This window comes from Macrobrachium nipponense, chromosome 39 (assembly GCF_015104395.2).
Source record: "Macrobrachium nipponense isolate FS-2020 chromosome 39, ASM1510439v2, whole genome shotgun sequence".
Classification (NCBI taxonomy): domain Eukaryota; kingdom Metazoa; phylum Arthropoda; class Malacostraca; order Decapoda; family Palaemonidae; genus Macrobrachium; species Macrobrachium nipponense.
In genome coordinates, this window is record NC_061099.1 from 55,268,267 (window position 1) to 55,284,645 (window position 16,379).

Consider the following 16,379-nt stretch of genomic DNA (forward strand, 5'->3'; position numbering starts at 1 on the left):
TAACTAACTGCCTCTAGAGACTCCTTTAAGAATAGTCGCGCCTCTAAGGATCAGGAGGGCTCTTCGGCTCAGGAGGAACAGGACCCCTCAGAAGAAGAAGGACCAAAAGACGCCTCAGTTTCCTCATATAAGAAACTAACAGAGTTACTCCTGCAAGAGTTTGGAGATATCCTTTCTCCTGTGGCCCCCCCTTCTCCTCTTTCGTTATTCTCCACTTCGAAGACGTCGAAGGTTTCGTCTTGTGTAAGGATGAAACCTACTGTTTCCATGAAGAAGGCGCTGAGAGGTTTTGGGGAATGGCTCCTTTTGAAGGAAGAGAAAGGGAAGACAGTTTTTTCTTTCCCTCCGTCTAAACTGACCGGCAGATTGGGATTCTGGTAACGAATCGGGAGAAACCTTTAGGCCTCGCTCTCCCTTCGTCTGCGGACTCGGACTTCTCTTCATTAGTGGATGCTGCTCGTCGTTCCGCCCTCTTGTCCGCCAAGACTACGTGGGGAATGAACGAACTTGACCACTACTGAAGGGAATGTTCCGAGTCCTGGAAGTTTCAACTTCCTTGATTGGTCTTTAGGTGTGCTGGCTAATAAGACCAAGACCCCAGATGCTCTGTCTCCTGAAGATCTTAACTGTGTACTCACTTGCATGGATAAAGCAGTGAGAGACGGATCGAGTGAAGTCTCCTCACTGTTTGGAGCTGGAGTGCTTAAGAAACGGTCGGTCTACTGTTCGTTTCTCACGAAGGCAGTGTCTCATGCAACAAAGGGCATCGCTCTTGTATGCTCAACTCTCTCCTCTTCTGTTCCCCAAGAAAATTATCCAAGATGTCTCGAGTGCCCTTTCAGCTAAGGCTACTCAGGACATGTTAGCCCAGGCGGCCAGGAAACCTCGCTCTGTCTTCCAACCCAAGACCAAGAAAGAGACTCCTCTGAGACAGGAGCCCTTTCGAGGAGGACCCGCTGTCAGAGGTTCTGCAACCAGAGGGACTAGACCTTTTAAGAGAGGTAAAACCTTCTCTAAGTCAGTCAGAGGGAAGAAATAGCGGTCAAGGACTCCAGACATCAGTGGGTGCCAGACTACTGAAATTTGCCGACGTCTGGGCCACAAAGGGGCGGACAATTGGTCCCTTTCGATTGTCAGCAAAGGATACCTCATTCCCTTCTCGTCAAGACCACCATTGACGACAACTCCGAGGGAGTTGGTAGCCAAGTGCAAGGACCCCATCATGAATCAAGCCCTTTCTCTAGCGTAGATCTCATGCTAGAGAAGGAGGCTATAGAACTAGTGAAAGATCCCCGCTCTGCGGGCTTTTACAACAGACTTTTCCTAGTTCCGAAGAACTCAGGAGGATGGAGACCGGTGTTGGATGTAAGCGCCCTGAACGTCTTTGTGGAAAAGAGGAAGTTCGCCATGGAGACAACTTCCTCAGTCTTAGCGGCTCTTCGTCCAGGGGACTGGATGGTGTCTCTAGACCTTCAGGACGCTTACTTTCATGTGCCGATCCATCCTTCTTCACGGAAGTATCTACGATTCATGATGGGAGGAAACATCTTCCAATTCAAGGCCTTGTGCTTCGGCCTATCAACTGCACCCCAAGTTTTCACGGGGTTAATGAAAAACGTGGCGCAGTGGCTACATTTGGAGGGAGTGAGGGTGTCGCTTTATCTCGACGACTGGCTAATCAGAGCAGAGTCTCAAGAAAGATGTCTGGAGGACCTTCAAAAGACCCTTACATTGGCAAGTTCGCTGGGACTTCTGGTGAACTTCCAGAAGTCTCAATTAATCCCCAGTCAAGAGAGGATCTATCTGGGGATTCGGATAGCTTCTCTGGCTTTTCGGGCTTTTCCGTCGCCAGAGAGGATAGCTCGTTGCTACGAGAAAATAACGACCTTCCTAGAGAAAGATCATGCACAGCGAGGGAGTGGATGAGTCTGCTGGGGACGGGGACTCTCCTCGCTGGAGCAATTCGTTTCTCTAGGAAGGTTGCATCTCAGGCCTCTACAGTTCTTCCTATACCAGAACTGGAGGCGTTCTCCCTAGATCTGGAGTTCTCCTTCAAGATCTCAAGAGAAATCAAGAGAGACCTTCGGTGGTGGAACGACCCACTTCGATTTGTGGAAGGAATGTCTCTCTCTACATGCCGAACCCCAGCCATGTGTTGTTTTCCGACGCATCGGAGGCAGGTTGGGGAGCGACACTCGGGACAAGAGAAGTGTCAGGCACCTGGAAGGGGGATCAGGTGTCCTGGCACATCAACAAGAAAGAGTTGATGGCAGTCTGGATGGCATTGAAAGCCTTCGAACCCCACGTCCGGAATGCAGTAGTGCAGGTCAATTCGGACAACACAACAGCCTTGGCGTACATCAAGAAACAGGGGGGGACGCACTCCTTCTCCCTGTACGAAACAGCAAGGGATCTTCTGCTGTGGTCTCAAACGAGGAAGATCAGTCTCTTCACCAGATTCATAACAGGGAGAAAGGAACGTCAGGGCCGATCTCCTGAGCAGGAAGAATCAACTCCTGCCTTCCGAGTGGACCCTCCACTCAGAAGTATGCCAAGACCTGTGGAGAAGATGGGGCAGACCTCACATCGATCTCTTTGCTACAGCAAAGAATGCAAGAATCGAACTTTATTGCTCCCCGATCTCAGACCCAGGAGCAGTTTCAGTGGATGCGTTTCTCCTAGATTGGACAGGGCTAGACGTCTACGCCTTTCCCCCCTTCAAAAGTACTAGGACAAACCCTCAAGAAATTTGTTGATATCTCGGAGAGGACAAGAATGACGCTAGTAGCTCCGTTCTGGCCCGCCCAAGATTGGTTCACAGAGGTACTGGAATGGTTGGTGGACTTTCCAAGAGCACTTCCACAAAGACAAGATTTGCTCAAACAACCCCACTTCGACAGGTATCACAGAAACCTCCCCGCTCTCAATCTGACTGGCTTTCGACTGTCAAAAGTCTTGTCAGAGCGAAGGGGTTTTCGACAAAAGCTGCTAAGGCTATCGCCTCAGCTAGAAGACCTTCGACCCTTAAAGTCTACCAGTCGAAGTGGGGACGTCTTTCGCCGTTGGATTGTTCAGGAACCAGAAGTTTTCCTCTTCCATACCTCTGTGACTCAGATAGCAGATTTCCTAGTTTCCTCAGAGAAAAATGCGGTTTGGCAGTATCTACTATCAAAGGATACCGTAGCATGCTGGCTGCGGTGTTCAGACATAGGAATTTAGATCTTTCGAATAACAAAGATCTTCATGATCTATTAAGATCTTTTGAATCTTCCAAGAAAACTTCGAACGAAGTTCCAAGTTGGAATCTGGATGTGGTTCTTCGTTTCCTGAGGTCCGCTAGGTTTGAACCACCACATTTAGCCTCCTTCAAAGATCTCACGAGGAAAGCTCTCTTTCTCATGGCTTTAGCATCTGCTAAAAGGGTTAGTGAGATTCATGCCCTAGAAGGAAGGGTAGGTTTCAAAGGAGATTCCGTGGTTGTTCCTTCCTTCCTTCGTTTTTAGCAAAAAATGAGAACCCCTCAAATCCTTGGCCAAGGAACTTTTGAGGTTCGTGGTTTGTCTGCCCTAGTAGGGGAAGAACCTGAAAGAACTCTTTGCCCTGTTAAGAGTTTAAAATACTACCTTCAGAAGAAGAAAACCCTTAAGGGCATTGAGGACAGACTATGGTGCTCTGTAAAGGACCCCAGCAGACCATTGTCGAAAAATGCGCTGTCTTTCTTCATTAGAAGTGTTGTGAAAGAAGCACATAGATCTTGTAATGAAGAACATTTCAAGCTCTTTAAAAGTCAAGGCTCATGAAGTGAGAGCAATTGCCACTTCCTTGGCCTTTAAGAAGAATATGTCTCTTCAGAATCTGATGAAAACTACATTCTGGAGATGTAATTCAGTATTCGCCAACCACTACCTAAAAGACGTCAGTATTACGTATGACGAGTGCTTCGCGTTAGGCCCGTACGTATCGGCGGATTCGGTGCTGGGGCAGGGGGGAGCTGGAACATATCCTTAGTAGTTTTTTCCCTTGTTTTTTTTTGGTAATTGAGTTCATATGGTTGTATGAAAAATGATGCAGGTAGGCATCTTTTTTCGTTTCGTAATGCTAATAACGTTAGTTTGGTTAGGTGATCGGATTTGGTTTGAAGACCTCCCTGCAGTTGGTAGTGGAAAGGTTCTGTCATAGAAGAGGGCGCCCCCCCACCCCCATTGACATGATCCGACTTGGATTCTACTAAGTAAGCGGATATCAAGTCCCGTTAGTAGACCCAAAGAGTCTTTTCAGCTGTAGGTCACGCCCATCGCTGTAGCTCTTATGGCTATGCAGACTAATAGACAGTATCTATGAAGTCTTCAGCCTAAACAGGTAAGAACCAAGGTTATGTTTATCCTACAACAGGTGTTGTTTACCTTTTCTTTGTTATTTTCTGTCTTGTACCCTCCACCAAGGGTGTCAATCAGCTAAGTATATGTCTGACAGGAAAGTTCATGTACAAAAATGATATGTTATTTTACAATAAAGTTTTGTACATACTTACCTGGCAGACATATACGATTGATGGCCCGCCCAGCCTCCCCTCAGGAGACAGGTATAAGAGAGAAAAAATCTGGCAAGAAAGGTATGATGGTTCTTACACCCGCCTCCCAGCGGCGGGTAAGGTAGATCACCTGACCTACCTGTCGCGTTAGCCGCGAGTTTTGAATTCTGTCGTGACGTCAGAGACGTAAGCTAAGTATATGTCTGCCAGGTAAGTATGTACAAAACTTTATTGTAAAATAACAATATCATTTTACTTATTGCGCCGTTGTGGGATTACGGCGCCTTTGACTGGTCTAGAGTTTCGAAAGAAGGTGTGCGGCGGCCGTAGGCTTTAAAATCGCTCAGAGTCGAAAATCGCTTGGCGTCGGTGGCCAGGAACGGAACCCCTGCCGCTAACCGAGGGCCGCCTGTACCTAGTACTGACTCAAAACTTTGGTATAGATTGCTTTTTAAACTACGTTAGTTAGGACCTTAAAAGAGGGGTTCATACATCCTTAAACCATAAATTGTGATAGGTACAGAAAATTACCTTTCCAAATTTAATAACCTGCTACATGAGATAACTGTTTACAACTGATATAGTAAATTTGATTCTTCAAGTTCCTTTCCCATAAACAATAAGCCTGATGTAAACTTGGGAACCTTGTAAGCAAAGGAAAATAGCAAATAAAAATTCAGACCTAATCCAACCCTGTTCTAGTTTTACTTGGTTAATTAAGATTGGCCAGTGTTTCTTATAATGAAAACAGGTTGAAAAATGTCACCCAGACACGAGAAATCCTCAACTGTAGAGATGTGCAGGAAAGAATATATCTGTTAGACAACAATGTAAAGGGAAATGAATGGGCTGATGAAACCACGGCTAAACACCAATCAGATAACTAAATGGCAACAGAAATTTGTGATATAAATGCTAAAATTGACCAGATTAGAGGTATATATTGTAATTTATCCAGATAAGGTGTAGGAATTGGTGCCTTGTGTAGTAATGCAAATAAATTCCATTTATTTGATAGTGTTTCTGTTTACAAAGAGAACTGATCAGTAAGGTCAAAAGTTAAGATTACTGAAAAATATGGTACCTCAAACTACAATGTTCATTAATTTTGGATGTGTACTCTTATGAAGTTCTTTTGGGTTGTGGGTTAATGTGGCTCTTCTTAAAAACAATCATTACAGGATGAGACATCCCGGCTACCACAAGTTATGGTAGAAGGGATTCTTTAGCCTTGGCAGGCTGCTATTTTAGGAGAAGGGCACTCTGAAATCAAATCAGTGGGTAGAAGGGGCTCTTGCCTTTGTAGGCAACCCTTGTATAAGAAGGTTTCTCTGAATACAAACCTTGTTCTCCAACCTTGGGCTTTGCCATAGCCATTATACTGTAGCCTTCCATGGTCTTGGGCTAGAGATCCCAGTTGTTGTGGCAAACAGTTTTATACTGATTTTATGTTGTTGAGTTTAATTCTTTGGGAGATGTTGAGCTGAACCCTGGGCCTATTACTCATTACAGTAAAAAAAAAAAATTGCCAAGTACTTTACTCAGATTTTTAAGGTTTTAAGTTCAAATTTTCATGATCTCTACAGATGTACTTATAAGTATGGTTTGATTTTTTTTTTGAGACTTTTAAGTAGTAACAAGTCAAAGGTCAAGTTTGTAATTCCTGACTTTGTTTATTGTTGTAGCATTCCACATGCGCATGCTATGGCTGTACTATATACTTGTCAGGACAATCTATTTATCATTCAGAAAAATTTTTAGTGCAACTTCCATGAAGTTCTTTGTTTTTAAATTTTCAGTAAAATTTTCAGGAAGTTGTATACAATGTTTACATATTTGCTGTTTACTGCAATCCAAATGTCAGTGATTCTATGTATGAATGTCTTTTGAAAATGGCTAGTATGGCCCAGTCACAGGATTCAAGAGCTTCATTCAGTATTTGTGGAGACTAATGCAAAGTGCAGCTAGTGGCTAAATTCAGATTCCACATTATTGAAGCCTGTCAGGCACCAAATATTTCAGATGCTGTATTAGATCTTGATCCCAAGAAGTAGTGAAATGAAATATTGATGACTATTTTAAAAAGAAATTTCCCTAGGTCATCATATTTGGGCCAAATGACCAACCATGGTTTGATGGTACATGTAGACAAGCTTACCATGAAACACTGAGCAAATTCAATGCATGGAGATGGAATTTTTCAAATTAAGGGAAGTGTTTGATGAAAAAATCTAAGAATAAAAAATTTCCCCGATATTTCACGTACAGACTCGTACACCTCTCGACTATATTCTTAGAAAATTTCATTGAAAAATTCGCTGTAGGTTTGGAGTTATAAGCCAAAACCGTAACCCTTCTATGATTGAGAAAATTACATTTTTCGTATACAGGCAGTCCCCGGGTTACGACGGGTTTGGCTTACAATGCTCCGAGGTTAAGGCGCTGGTCAATTATATTCATCAGAAATTATTTTGCAGAAATATGACATCAAAAATGCAAAAGTTTTTTTTTTTTATGAAAAATGCAATAAGAATGCAGTTTACATAGTTTTCAATGCACCCAAAGCATTAAAAGTAAGGCTTTCTTAGGATTTTTGACGATGTTCCGGCTTATGACGATTTTCAACTTACAACGCGTCTCAAGAACGGAAGCCCCGTCATAACCCGGGAACTGCCTGTAATGATAACTTCAGTATATCGGTAGTAATTTCAATTTAGCTATCAAAGAAGAATTGAGAATAGCATCCACCTGGGAATATTAGAAGTTGATAAAAAACTTTAAGGTCAGCTAATTTAAGAAAAAATGCATCAAGAAAAGAGGATATGCAATTATACATGGGGTAACAAAAAAATGAAAAAAAATTTTCCCTACCTTCCACAAGAAGGTGAAAATGACTATAGTATTTACAACCCCTTGTGGGGCCTCTTTCACAAGACAATTGTAAATTTTTTGTAAAATATTTACATAAATTTACCGAGAATGAGGATGCAATAACTTTTTTTGGTTTTATGCCTTTTTTTTCTGATATTTCTTTGTACTTTTCTTTGCAAAGTTACATTTATAACTGACATGCTATCATAAAAGATAACCAAAACCAACACCAACCCCTTGGCATATACTATATGAGCAAATTTATAAAAAGACATTGTGAGAGAAGTACTAGATCCTCCGTTCGAGTTGATTTTAGCCAGTATAAAAGTTGCTATTAGTGAATTTATAGGCTATAGAAGTAATGGCACCTCTTTTCTACCTGATTCCCCCCACATAATACTGTTACTCAACAAGAGTCACTCCCATGTTCAACCAAAACCTGTTACAGGCAGTCCCCAGTTATCGGAGGTCTCGGTTAATGGCGATCCGGTTTTATGGGACTTGTCTAACGCCGTAAAATCGGCGATTTATGGCACCATAACAGGCCAAGTTCCGGTTATCTGTAACATAAGATGCCTTATGGCATGCCTTAAGGGTGCTTATGGTTCGCCATAAGGATGCATATGGGATGCCCAAAGGGTACTTATGGTGTGCCATAAGCAACTTTGTGGTACCAGAAATTGTTGGGTTTTGGTGAATGACAGTTTTCGCTTATCAGCACACCCTCGGGGACAGAACCCTCGCTGATATCAGACCGGGGACTGCCTGTAAGCATGTCTGTCCACTGAGGGTTAAGGATTTTTTTATGAATAATTGCCCTTTTTACATAGTCATTCTTTTTTCTCTTGAATAATTTCTTTTTTCCCTTTGTTGTGTTGAGATTTATTCCATTATTCCTAGCCCATCCACTACCCTTTCCACCTATCTTTTAGCTCCCTCTTTTCTCTAACATTTTCTGTTTTTCTTGTGTGGTAAAGATTTAACAATTTATTTTGAAAAATTGCCCTTTTACATCTTGTGATTCTTGTTTTCATCAACTTTCAGCAGTCTGTGCTACTTATGTTATAGCAGTTCAGTCCTTTTCTTTGAGGCCATCTTGGATTGCATATCTCCATTTTGTCTTTTAACACCATATTTCACATTTCTTTGTGTGCCTATTGATGGTTTTTGTGGCTGTATATTTTGCCTTACAATCAGAAGTGTCCAGTTTCTTCTAGGCAGCATTTCTATTTCTGTACCTTTCTGAAATATCACATTTGTTCCCACTATTATAGTGCTCATTTTTAATTAGATTTCCTTTTTCATATAATGCCTAAGGATTCTTTGCACCCCATGCCTACTTAAAGTCCTGCTGGGCACAACGATCTTGTCATCATAAGAATTATTTTTAGTTTTTAGAGTTATCTTTTTTACAAGTTTCATATGTCCTATTTGATCAAATCATCCTACCCAATAATCTCCTGGATTGGGACTGGCAGTTTACACATCAGTACTCAATTTTAATTTTATAACGAAGAGTGCGAGTATAAAGAATAACCTATTGTTTGATGTTTAAAGTAAGATAGAAATATATGTATACAGTATAGCTTATGCTACACTATTTAATGTATACAAGGACAACAGTAAAGTTCAGAGAGTGAGAAGCATGTTACACAGTTTTATTGTGTATGTAGGCAACAGGAAAGTAGTGAAAGATTTTGAGGCTCTGGTTGTAAAGACATTATGGTTGTTTCAATAATGTCTTTACAACCTTTATGGACAATGGACAAGGATATTTATTAAAAAAAAAAAAGTAAATCATATTTACCACCTGGTGAAATGAAACTAACCACTTGAAAGAGTGTAGCTCAAAGATAAAAACCTGAAGAGCCTGCTGACTTAAAAACAGAACAAGCTTTCAGTAAAAAGAGAAGCTGTATGAACAGTACCACCCTTGCTTGTTACTTAAGTTTCAAGTGCTGTGAAGAAGATCACTTGTAGGTAGTACAGAATATGAAGGCTTGTCTTTGTAGGCCTGAGGGTTTTTGCTGCTAGTAGAGTGGATAACAGTGAAGGTTCACACATATTATATCGGAAAAACTACCCTGTAAAACACTTATTAAGACAGGTCTAGGCGGTTGTAAATCATACCAGCAATAACACTTAAACAGCTGATTATTAGAGATCAGCAAAAAAAGATACAAATTCATTGAATGTCAAGATAACAAAATTAACTTTTCCCAACACCCATTTCATTTACTCTGATTCTAAGATTCATCAGGTTTCCTCTAAGGAGTACTGTGTCATTGCTTATCACATAGTTGAATATGAAGAATTTGGCAGCTTCAGATGAATTGCACATGATTAAAATATTTCTTTTACTTTTCAGGTGTTAACCTACTTATTGGCACAGAAAATGGTCTTATGCTTCTTGATCGATCTGGAGTAGGAAAAGTTTATCAGTTGATTTCTAGAAGAAGGTTTCAACAAATGGAAGTCCTTTCAGATCAGAATATATTAGTCACTATATCTGGGAAAAAGAATAGAGTTCGTGTTTATTATCTCTCGTGGTTGAAATCCAAGATTCTTCGTACAGATGCTGTAAGTAATTTCCATTTTAAAGAATATTTAATTGTATTTCTGTCAAAAGAAGTTTATTATATATAAGAGTATGGTTTCAGTTTTAATCCCAGTTTGAGTCCCTAAGTCTTCCTAGTAATAATTGTAGGAAGGCAGCTATAATGAAAATGAAAGTCAGATGCTAATACAGTACATAAAGGGTTTGAAAGGCTTTGTAAGGCATTTAGTGAAGTGCTACTGCAATAGTATTCAAAGTTTTAATACATTTTACACCAAAAGGACACATTTTAATTTTAGTTTTTGACAGGTTTACCCTCACAATGTACCTCATAAATGGAATGACCTTGTATTTATGTATGACTTGTCATTTACAATCTGCACTTCCACAGCATAATAACCTAGCACTTTGTTTTAAATTGGTATTGTATAGTATTTTGTTAATCTCCTATTGAAAACTTTTTACACCATCATCCATAACATACACTTTATGCAGTTTTATCAGGATATGATGATTATTTGATTATTTGCCATTATGAGGTCGAACTAATAATTTTAAAGTAGCAAAAATAGTTAAACAGGTCCTACAGCATTACTCTAATTTGTGCACAGTTGTATAATCATATTGAGATTCATGAAAGAAGTGTAAGGCAAAAAAAAAAAAAAAAAACTTATACTTTCTGAACTGATCATCTATTTTGTTTTACAGCAACAAGTAGAAAGGCGTAATGGCTGGATCAATGTGGGTGATTTGCATGGTGCAGTCCATTTCAAGATAGTCAAATATGAGCGCATCAAGTTTTTAGTTATTGCTCTACGTGACTCAATTGAAATCTATGCGTGGGCACCAAAGCCATACCATAAGTTCATGGCATTTAAGGTAAGTGTTTTGATATCCTCCTCCTTAAGATCACAAAGTACAGAATTGGTGATAGTACATTCTAGATAAACTTTTTAACATTTTGTTCTAATGAATATTTTTTTATGAACACATTATGCAGACAAGATTATAACCAGAAAATAGCCCATACGTTGTTTTTTCACCGTGGATTTATGCCTTGCCAAGTTCTAGCTAACTAAATTAGTTTCATTTTTCTAGTATATTATTAATCTAAATACAGGTAGTTAATCACTGATCTGGCATGATTAGGATAATTAACGGGCAGGATTACAGTAATACCCCAAACTTAGATGAGGTTAGGTTCCAGACCCCCTTGCACAAGGGGCATTTTTGTGTAAGTTTGCCATGGTCTCTAAATATGCTAATAAGTGCTTAGTCCTTGAGTGTGAACACTAAATATGACCCTAATCATGCTCCCTAAGTATGAAGCTAACTTTTAAATAAAATTATACTTACTTTAATTTCATTTGAATGTTAGCTTAATACATTACCCTTGATAAAGAAATAAATGGCCTGTAAAAATATACGTAGGGGTGTGTGAAGATTGCAGAGAGAAGAGAGAGAGAGAGAGAGAGAGAGAGAGAGAGAGAGAGAGAGAGAGAGTTACAAGGATTAGGATGTCTCAAAGACTTGTTAGTCCATCCGAGGAGACATCGTATGCTCACTTATCTGTAGGAGCAGGTTTTACTGTGCATTCACAGTGTCCTAATGATTTTGTCTAGTTTTCTTTTAAACTCTTCCACACTGTTGCTGTTTACAACTTCTGGTGGCAGTTTATTCCACGTCTCACATATCTTGTATGTAAAGAAGTTCCCACAGTGGGATGTGTTGTATCTCTTCAGTTCTAGTTTCTATCCATTATTTCTTGTCTGGCTTTTGTTAAATGTAAATAGGTTACTGTACTTTTGTTATGCCTTTCAGTATTTTAAATGTTTTTATTAGTTGTCCTCACAGTCGTCATGTTTCTAAGCCATACATGTTCAGGCTCTAGTCATCTTTGGTAACCTATTTGCCTAATGGATGGAATTAGCTTTGTGGCTCTTGCTTGTACTCCTTCTAATCTATTTATGTCTTTTCTTAGTGTTGGTGACCAAAACTGTACTGCATATTCAAGATAGGCTCTAACTACTGATGTATAGAGCTGCAGGACCATTTCCTTGTTTCTGTATTTGAACTGCCTCTTTATGTATCCCACTAGTTTCTGTGCCTTCTTTTCTGCTTTTATGCACTGTTTTGTGGATTTTAAGTCCTTGGTAATAGTGACTCCAATGTCCCCCTCTTGCTCTACACTATTTATGTCATTCCCAAGCAGCGTGTAGCTGGCAAGAGGGTTGTTTGTTCCTATTTGTAACACTTTACACTTATCTACGTTAAAAGGCATTTGCCATTTTTTGACCACTCTTAGTTTCATTAGATCATTTCCTCAACTTTCCACTGTATCTGGGTCTGCCGCATTTACACCTAGTTTGGTGTCGCTGCAGTGTCATCTGCAAATTTGGCTCCCCTGCTATTTACATCAATGTCATTAATGTAAATAAAAAAAAAGAGAGGGCCAAGGATGGAACCCTGAGGAACTCCACTGTTACATCTGCCCATTCTGATTCTTCACCATTTATTACGACTGTTATCTGTAAGTTAGCCCGTCTTCGACCCAGTCTGCTGTTTCTTCTACAATTCCTAAAGCTCTGACTTTTGTCATTAGTTTCTTGTGTGGGACTGATAGAGCCCTTTTGGAAATCAAAGTAGAGTATATCTGTTGCTCTACTACGGTCGTAAATACCAAGCATGTTATGAAAACACTCCAAGAGGTTTGATAGGCAAGGTCTGTTTTGTCTGAAACCGTGTTGGCTGTTTAACAACAAATTGTTTCTATCTATGGGATCCACAATTCGATCTGCAATTATGGACTCAAAAATCTTGCAAACGACCAACGTTGGGCAGATTGGTCTATTAACCCTCTAACGCCGATTGGACGTATTAAACGTCAACATAAATTGTCTGTCCAGTGCCGATTGGACGTATTAAACGTCGATGAAAAAAGTTTTTTAAAAATTCGTGGAAAAATACTTATAGGCCTACCAGGCGAAAACTTTTGAATCACGCGCCTTGGGGGATGCTGGAAGCTCACGGATCAAGGCGTTGTTTTGTTTACAATTGTTACGCAAGCGTGCAAGCGCGAATTTCTTTCTTATTCCACTAAAAAGTATCAGCGACACATCTCAGAAGTTATTTCGTCACTTTGACATAATTTTTGGACCATTTTAAATTAGCCGTTACATGGAGTATTATATATGAAAATGTGCGCAATTTCATGTAGAATACAACAAAAAAATACTCATGATTGTAGCTTTTATCAGTTTTGAAATATTTTCACATAAATAACGATAAGTGCCAAAATTTCAACCTTCGGTCAACTTTGACTACCGAAATGGTCTAAAAACGCAATTATAAGCTAAAACTCTTATATTTTAGTAATATTCAATCATTTACCTTCATTTTGCAACAAATTGGACGTCTCTAGCACAATATTTAGATTTATGGAGAATTTATGAAAAAAAACTTTTCCTTACGTCTGCGCAGTAACTCTTCCGATAAATTTTTTTGTGCAATTGTCGTAATGTTTGCACCATTTTAAATTAGCCGTTACATAAAGTTTTATATATGGAAATGTGCGCAATTTTATGTAGAATACAACTAAAAATGATAGAAGGTTGTAGCTTTCCTCATTTTTGAAATATTTGCATATAAATCACAATAAATAAAAAAAAACCATGTTCGGTCAACTTTGACTTTACCGAAATAGTAAAAAAACGCAATTGTAAGCTAAAGCTCTTACAGTCTAGTAATATTCAGTCACTTATCTTCATTTTGAAACAAATTTGAAGTCTTTAGCACAATATTTAGATTTATGGTGAATTTAAAAAGTAAACTTTCCTTCCCTCCGCAAGTGGATTCTCTGCCTCAAATCTCCCAAATGCGTACGTCGCATTCTCGTAATATTTGCTCCGTTTCATATTAGGCGTTTCATAGAGTTTTATATATGAAAATGTACATATTATGTAAATTACAACAAAAAATAATTGAAGGTTGTAGCTTTTCTCACTTTCGAAATATTTGCATATAAAAAAAAATATATAAAAAAAATGTGACATTCGGTCAACTTAACTCGTCCGAAATGGTAAAAAACTGCAATTGTAAGCCAAAACTCTTACAGTATAGTAATATTCAGTCATTTATCTTCATTTTGAAACAAATTGAAAGTCTCTAGAACAATATTTAGATTTATGGTGAATTTTTGAAAAAAATTTTTTACGTCCGTGCGTTACGAATTCATGCATCATTTTGTGATAATATTTTCTCTGTGTTGCTTTGATTGTTTTACAATGTGTTATATACCAAAATGATCGCAATTTAATGTACAATACAATGAAAAAAAATTAACTTGTTAGCTGTAACCGTTTTGCTCACAGTGTGATTTGAATACAATTATATATGAAATTTTATTTTTGCGCTATCATATATCGCATTATTTATGTATGAAAATTATATTTTTTTTTCATTTCTGATGGTTGCATACTAAATTTCAGGCAATGACAAAAAAAGGAGCCAAATATTAACTCTTAATCTTGAAAACTAAGCCCGCTGTGATTTTTTGAAAAAAATATTTTTTCTGCTTTGGCGCTCACTTCGAGACCCCCTCGGCATACGGGAGACGATTTTTATTATACCCCTTCGGCGTAAGAGGGTCAATTTCCCTCCTCTTCTCTTGGACTTTTTTTGTAAACTGGGGGCACATTTCCTAGTTTCCATCTTTTTGGTGCCTTTCTTTGTTCAGCACTTTTCCTGTAGAGTTTATATAGGTGAGGAACTATCTCCTCTTTTAGCTCTTTAATTTCTCTTGGATGAATCCCATCTGGGCCAGGAGATTTGAACTTGTTGATTTTGTCTATTATGTTTTTAATGTCCTCTTCTGTAAATATTATTTTGTCCAATGGTTCTGCCCCTTTATATTTAATAGCAGGTTCTGATTTTGTGGTAATGTCTTCAGTTGTGAATACACTATTGAAAAACTTATTCAATAACTCTGCTTTTTCCAAGTCTAAGTTCACCAGGTTACCTCTATTGTCCCTTAGGGGACCTATGCTATTTTTTTATTTGTTTCCTACTATTAACATGTGCAAAGAATTCTTTTGTGTTTTCTTTACAAACTGATGCAACTCTCTTATCCTCATTTATCTTTGCATTTCTTACTAATTTGTCCACCAATCTACAGAGTTCTTTATGCCTGTTTGCTTCTATTGGTGTTGGGTGTGGGTTCATTGATTTGTGCAATATGTCTCTTTCTCTTATATTATTTTTAGTTTCTTTGTTGAACCACTTAGGCTGAGGGTTTCCATTTGTTAGTATTTGCCTTAATGTTATACATCTAGAGCACTTTTCTGTGTATTCCTCATGAAAGGCTTCCCAGTGTTTATCTATGCCTGTGTTCTCGTTGTACTCAAGATTTTTAACGTACTCCTTTAGTTTTTTAGGTCTTATCGACAGTAGTCTAATCTTGGTAATATTTTCTTCTCTTTTTTATGTTGAACATTAATTTGAATTGATGAGATAATTTTATGGTCAGAGAGAGAGAGAGAGAGAGAGAGAGAGAGAGAGAGAGAGAGAGAGAGAGAGAGAGAGAGAGAGAGAGAGAGAGAGAGAGCTTGCTTAAAAGTGAAATGGAGACGTTATTTTATTTGTTTAAAATATGAATTTATAATTGGAGTTATATTATGTATTACATCTGTCCCCCCTGAATTTGCGGTGGAAGCGTACCAGAAACACCCACCCCCCTCACGCATAGTTGGAACCCCTATAAATGCTGAAAATGGCCTATTTTGTTAGTTAAAATCAAGAAAAAACCACTGAAAATTTTACCCTAGGTTTTTTAGCCCTTTAACGCCGATTGGACGTGTTAAACGTCAATGAAAATTGTCTGTTGGGTGCCGAACCGACATACAGTACGTCGACGAAAAAAAGTTTGTTTAAAAATTTGTGGAAAAATAGTTATAGGCCTACAAGTCGAAAACTTTTGAATCACGCACCTTGTGGGATGCTGGGAACTCACGGATCAAGGCATTGTTTTGTTTACAATCGTTACCCAGGCGCACAAGCGCGAATTTCTTTCTTCTCGCACTAAAAAGCATCAGCGACACATCTCAGAAATTATTTCGTCACTTTGACATAATTTTTGCACCATTTTAAATTAGCCATTACATGGAGTATTATATATGAAAATGTGCGGAATTTCATGTAGAATACAACACAAAACAACTCATGGTTGTAGCTTTTATCAGTTTTGAAATAGTTTCATATAAATAACGATAAGTGCCAAAATTTCAACCTTCGGTCAACTTTAACTACCGAAATGGGTGAAAAACGCAATTGTAAGCTAAAACTCTTATATTCTAGTAATATTCAATCATTTACCTTTATTTTGCAACAAATTGGAAGTCTCTAGCACAATATTTTGATTTATGG

At 38.7% G+C, this 16,379-nt stretch overlaps 1 protein-coding gene across 1 annotated transcript in view; it reads left to right on the forward strand.

The window, feature by feature from the left end:
* The window catches only part of LOC135210362 (serine/threonine-protein kinase mig-15-like), a 297,907-nt gene that overhangs the window by 266,271 nt on the left and 15,257 nt on the right, over positions 1-16,379 (forward strand). Inside the window, 2 exon segments of the mRNA XM_064243259.1 lie at positions 9,771-9,982; positions 10,668-10,838. Of these exon segments, the coding sequence (XP_064099329.1) occupies positions 9,771-9,982; positions 10,668-10,838 (383 nt within the window).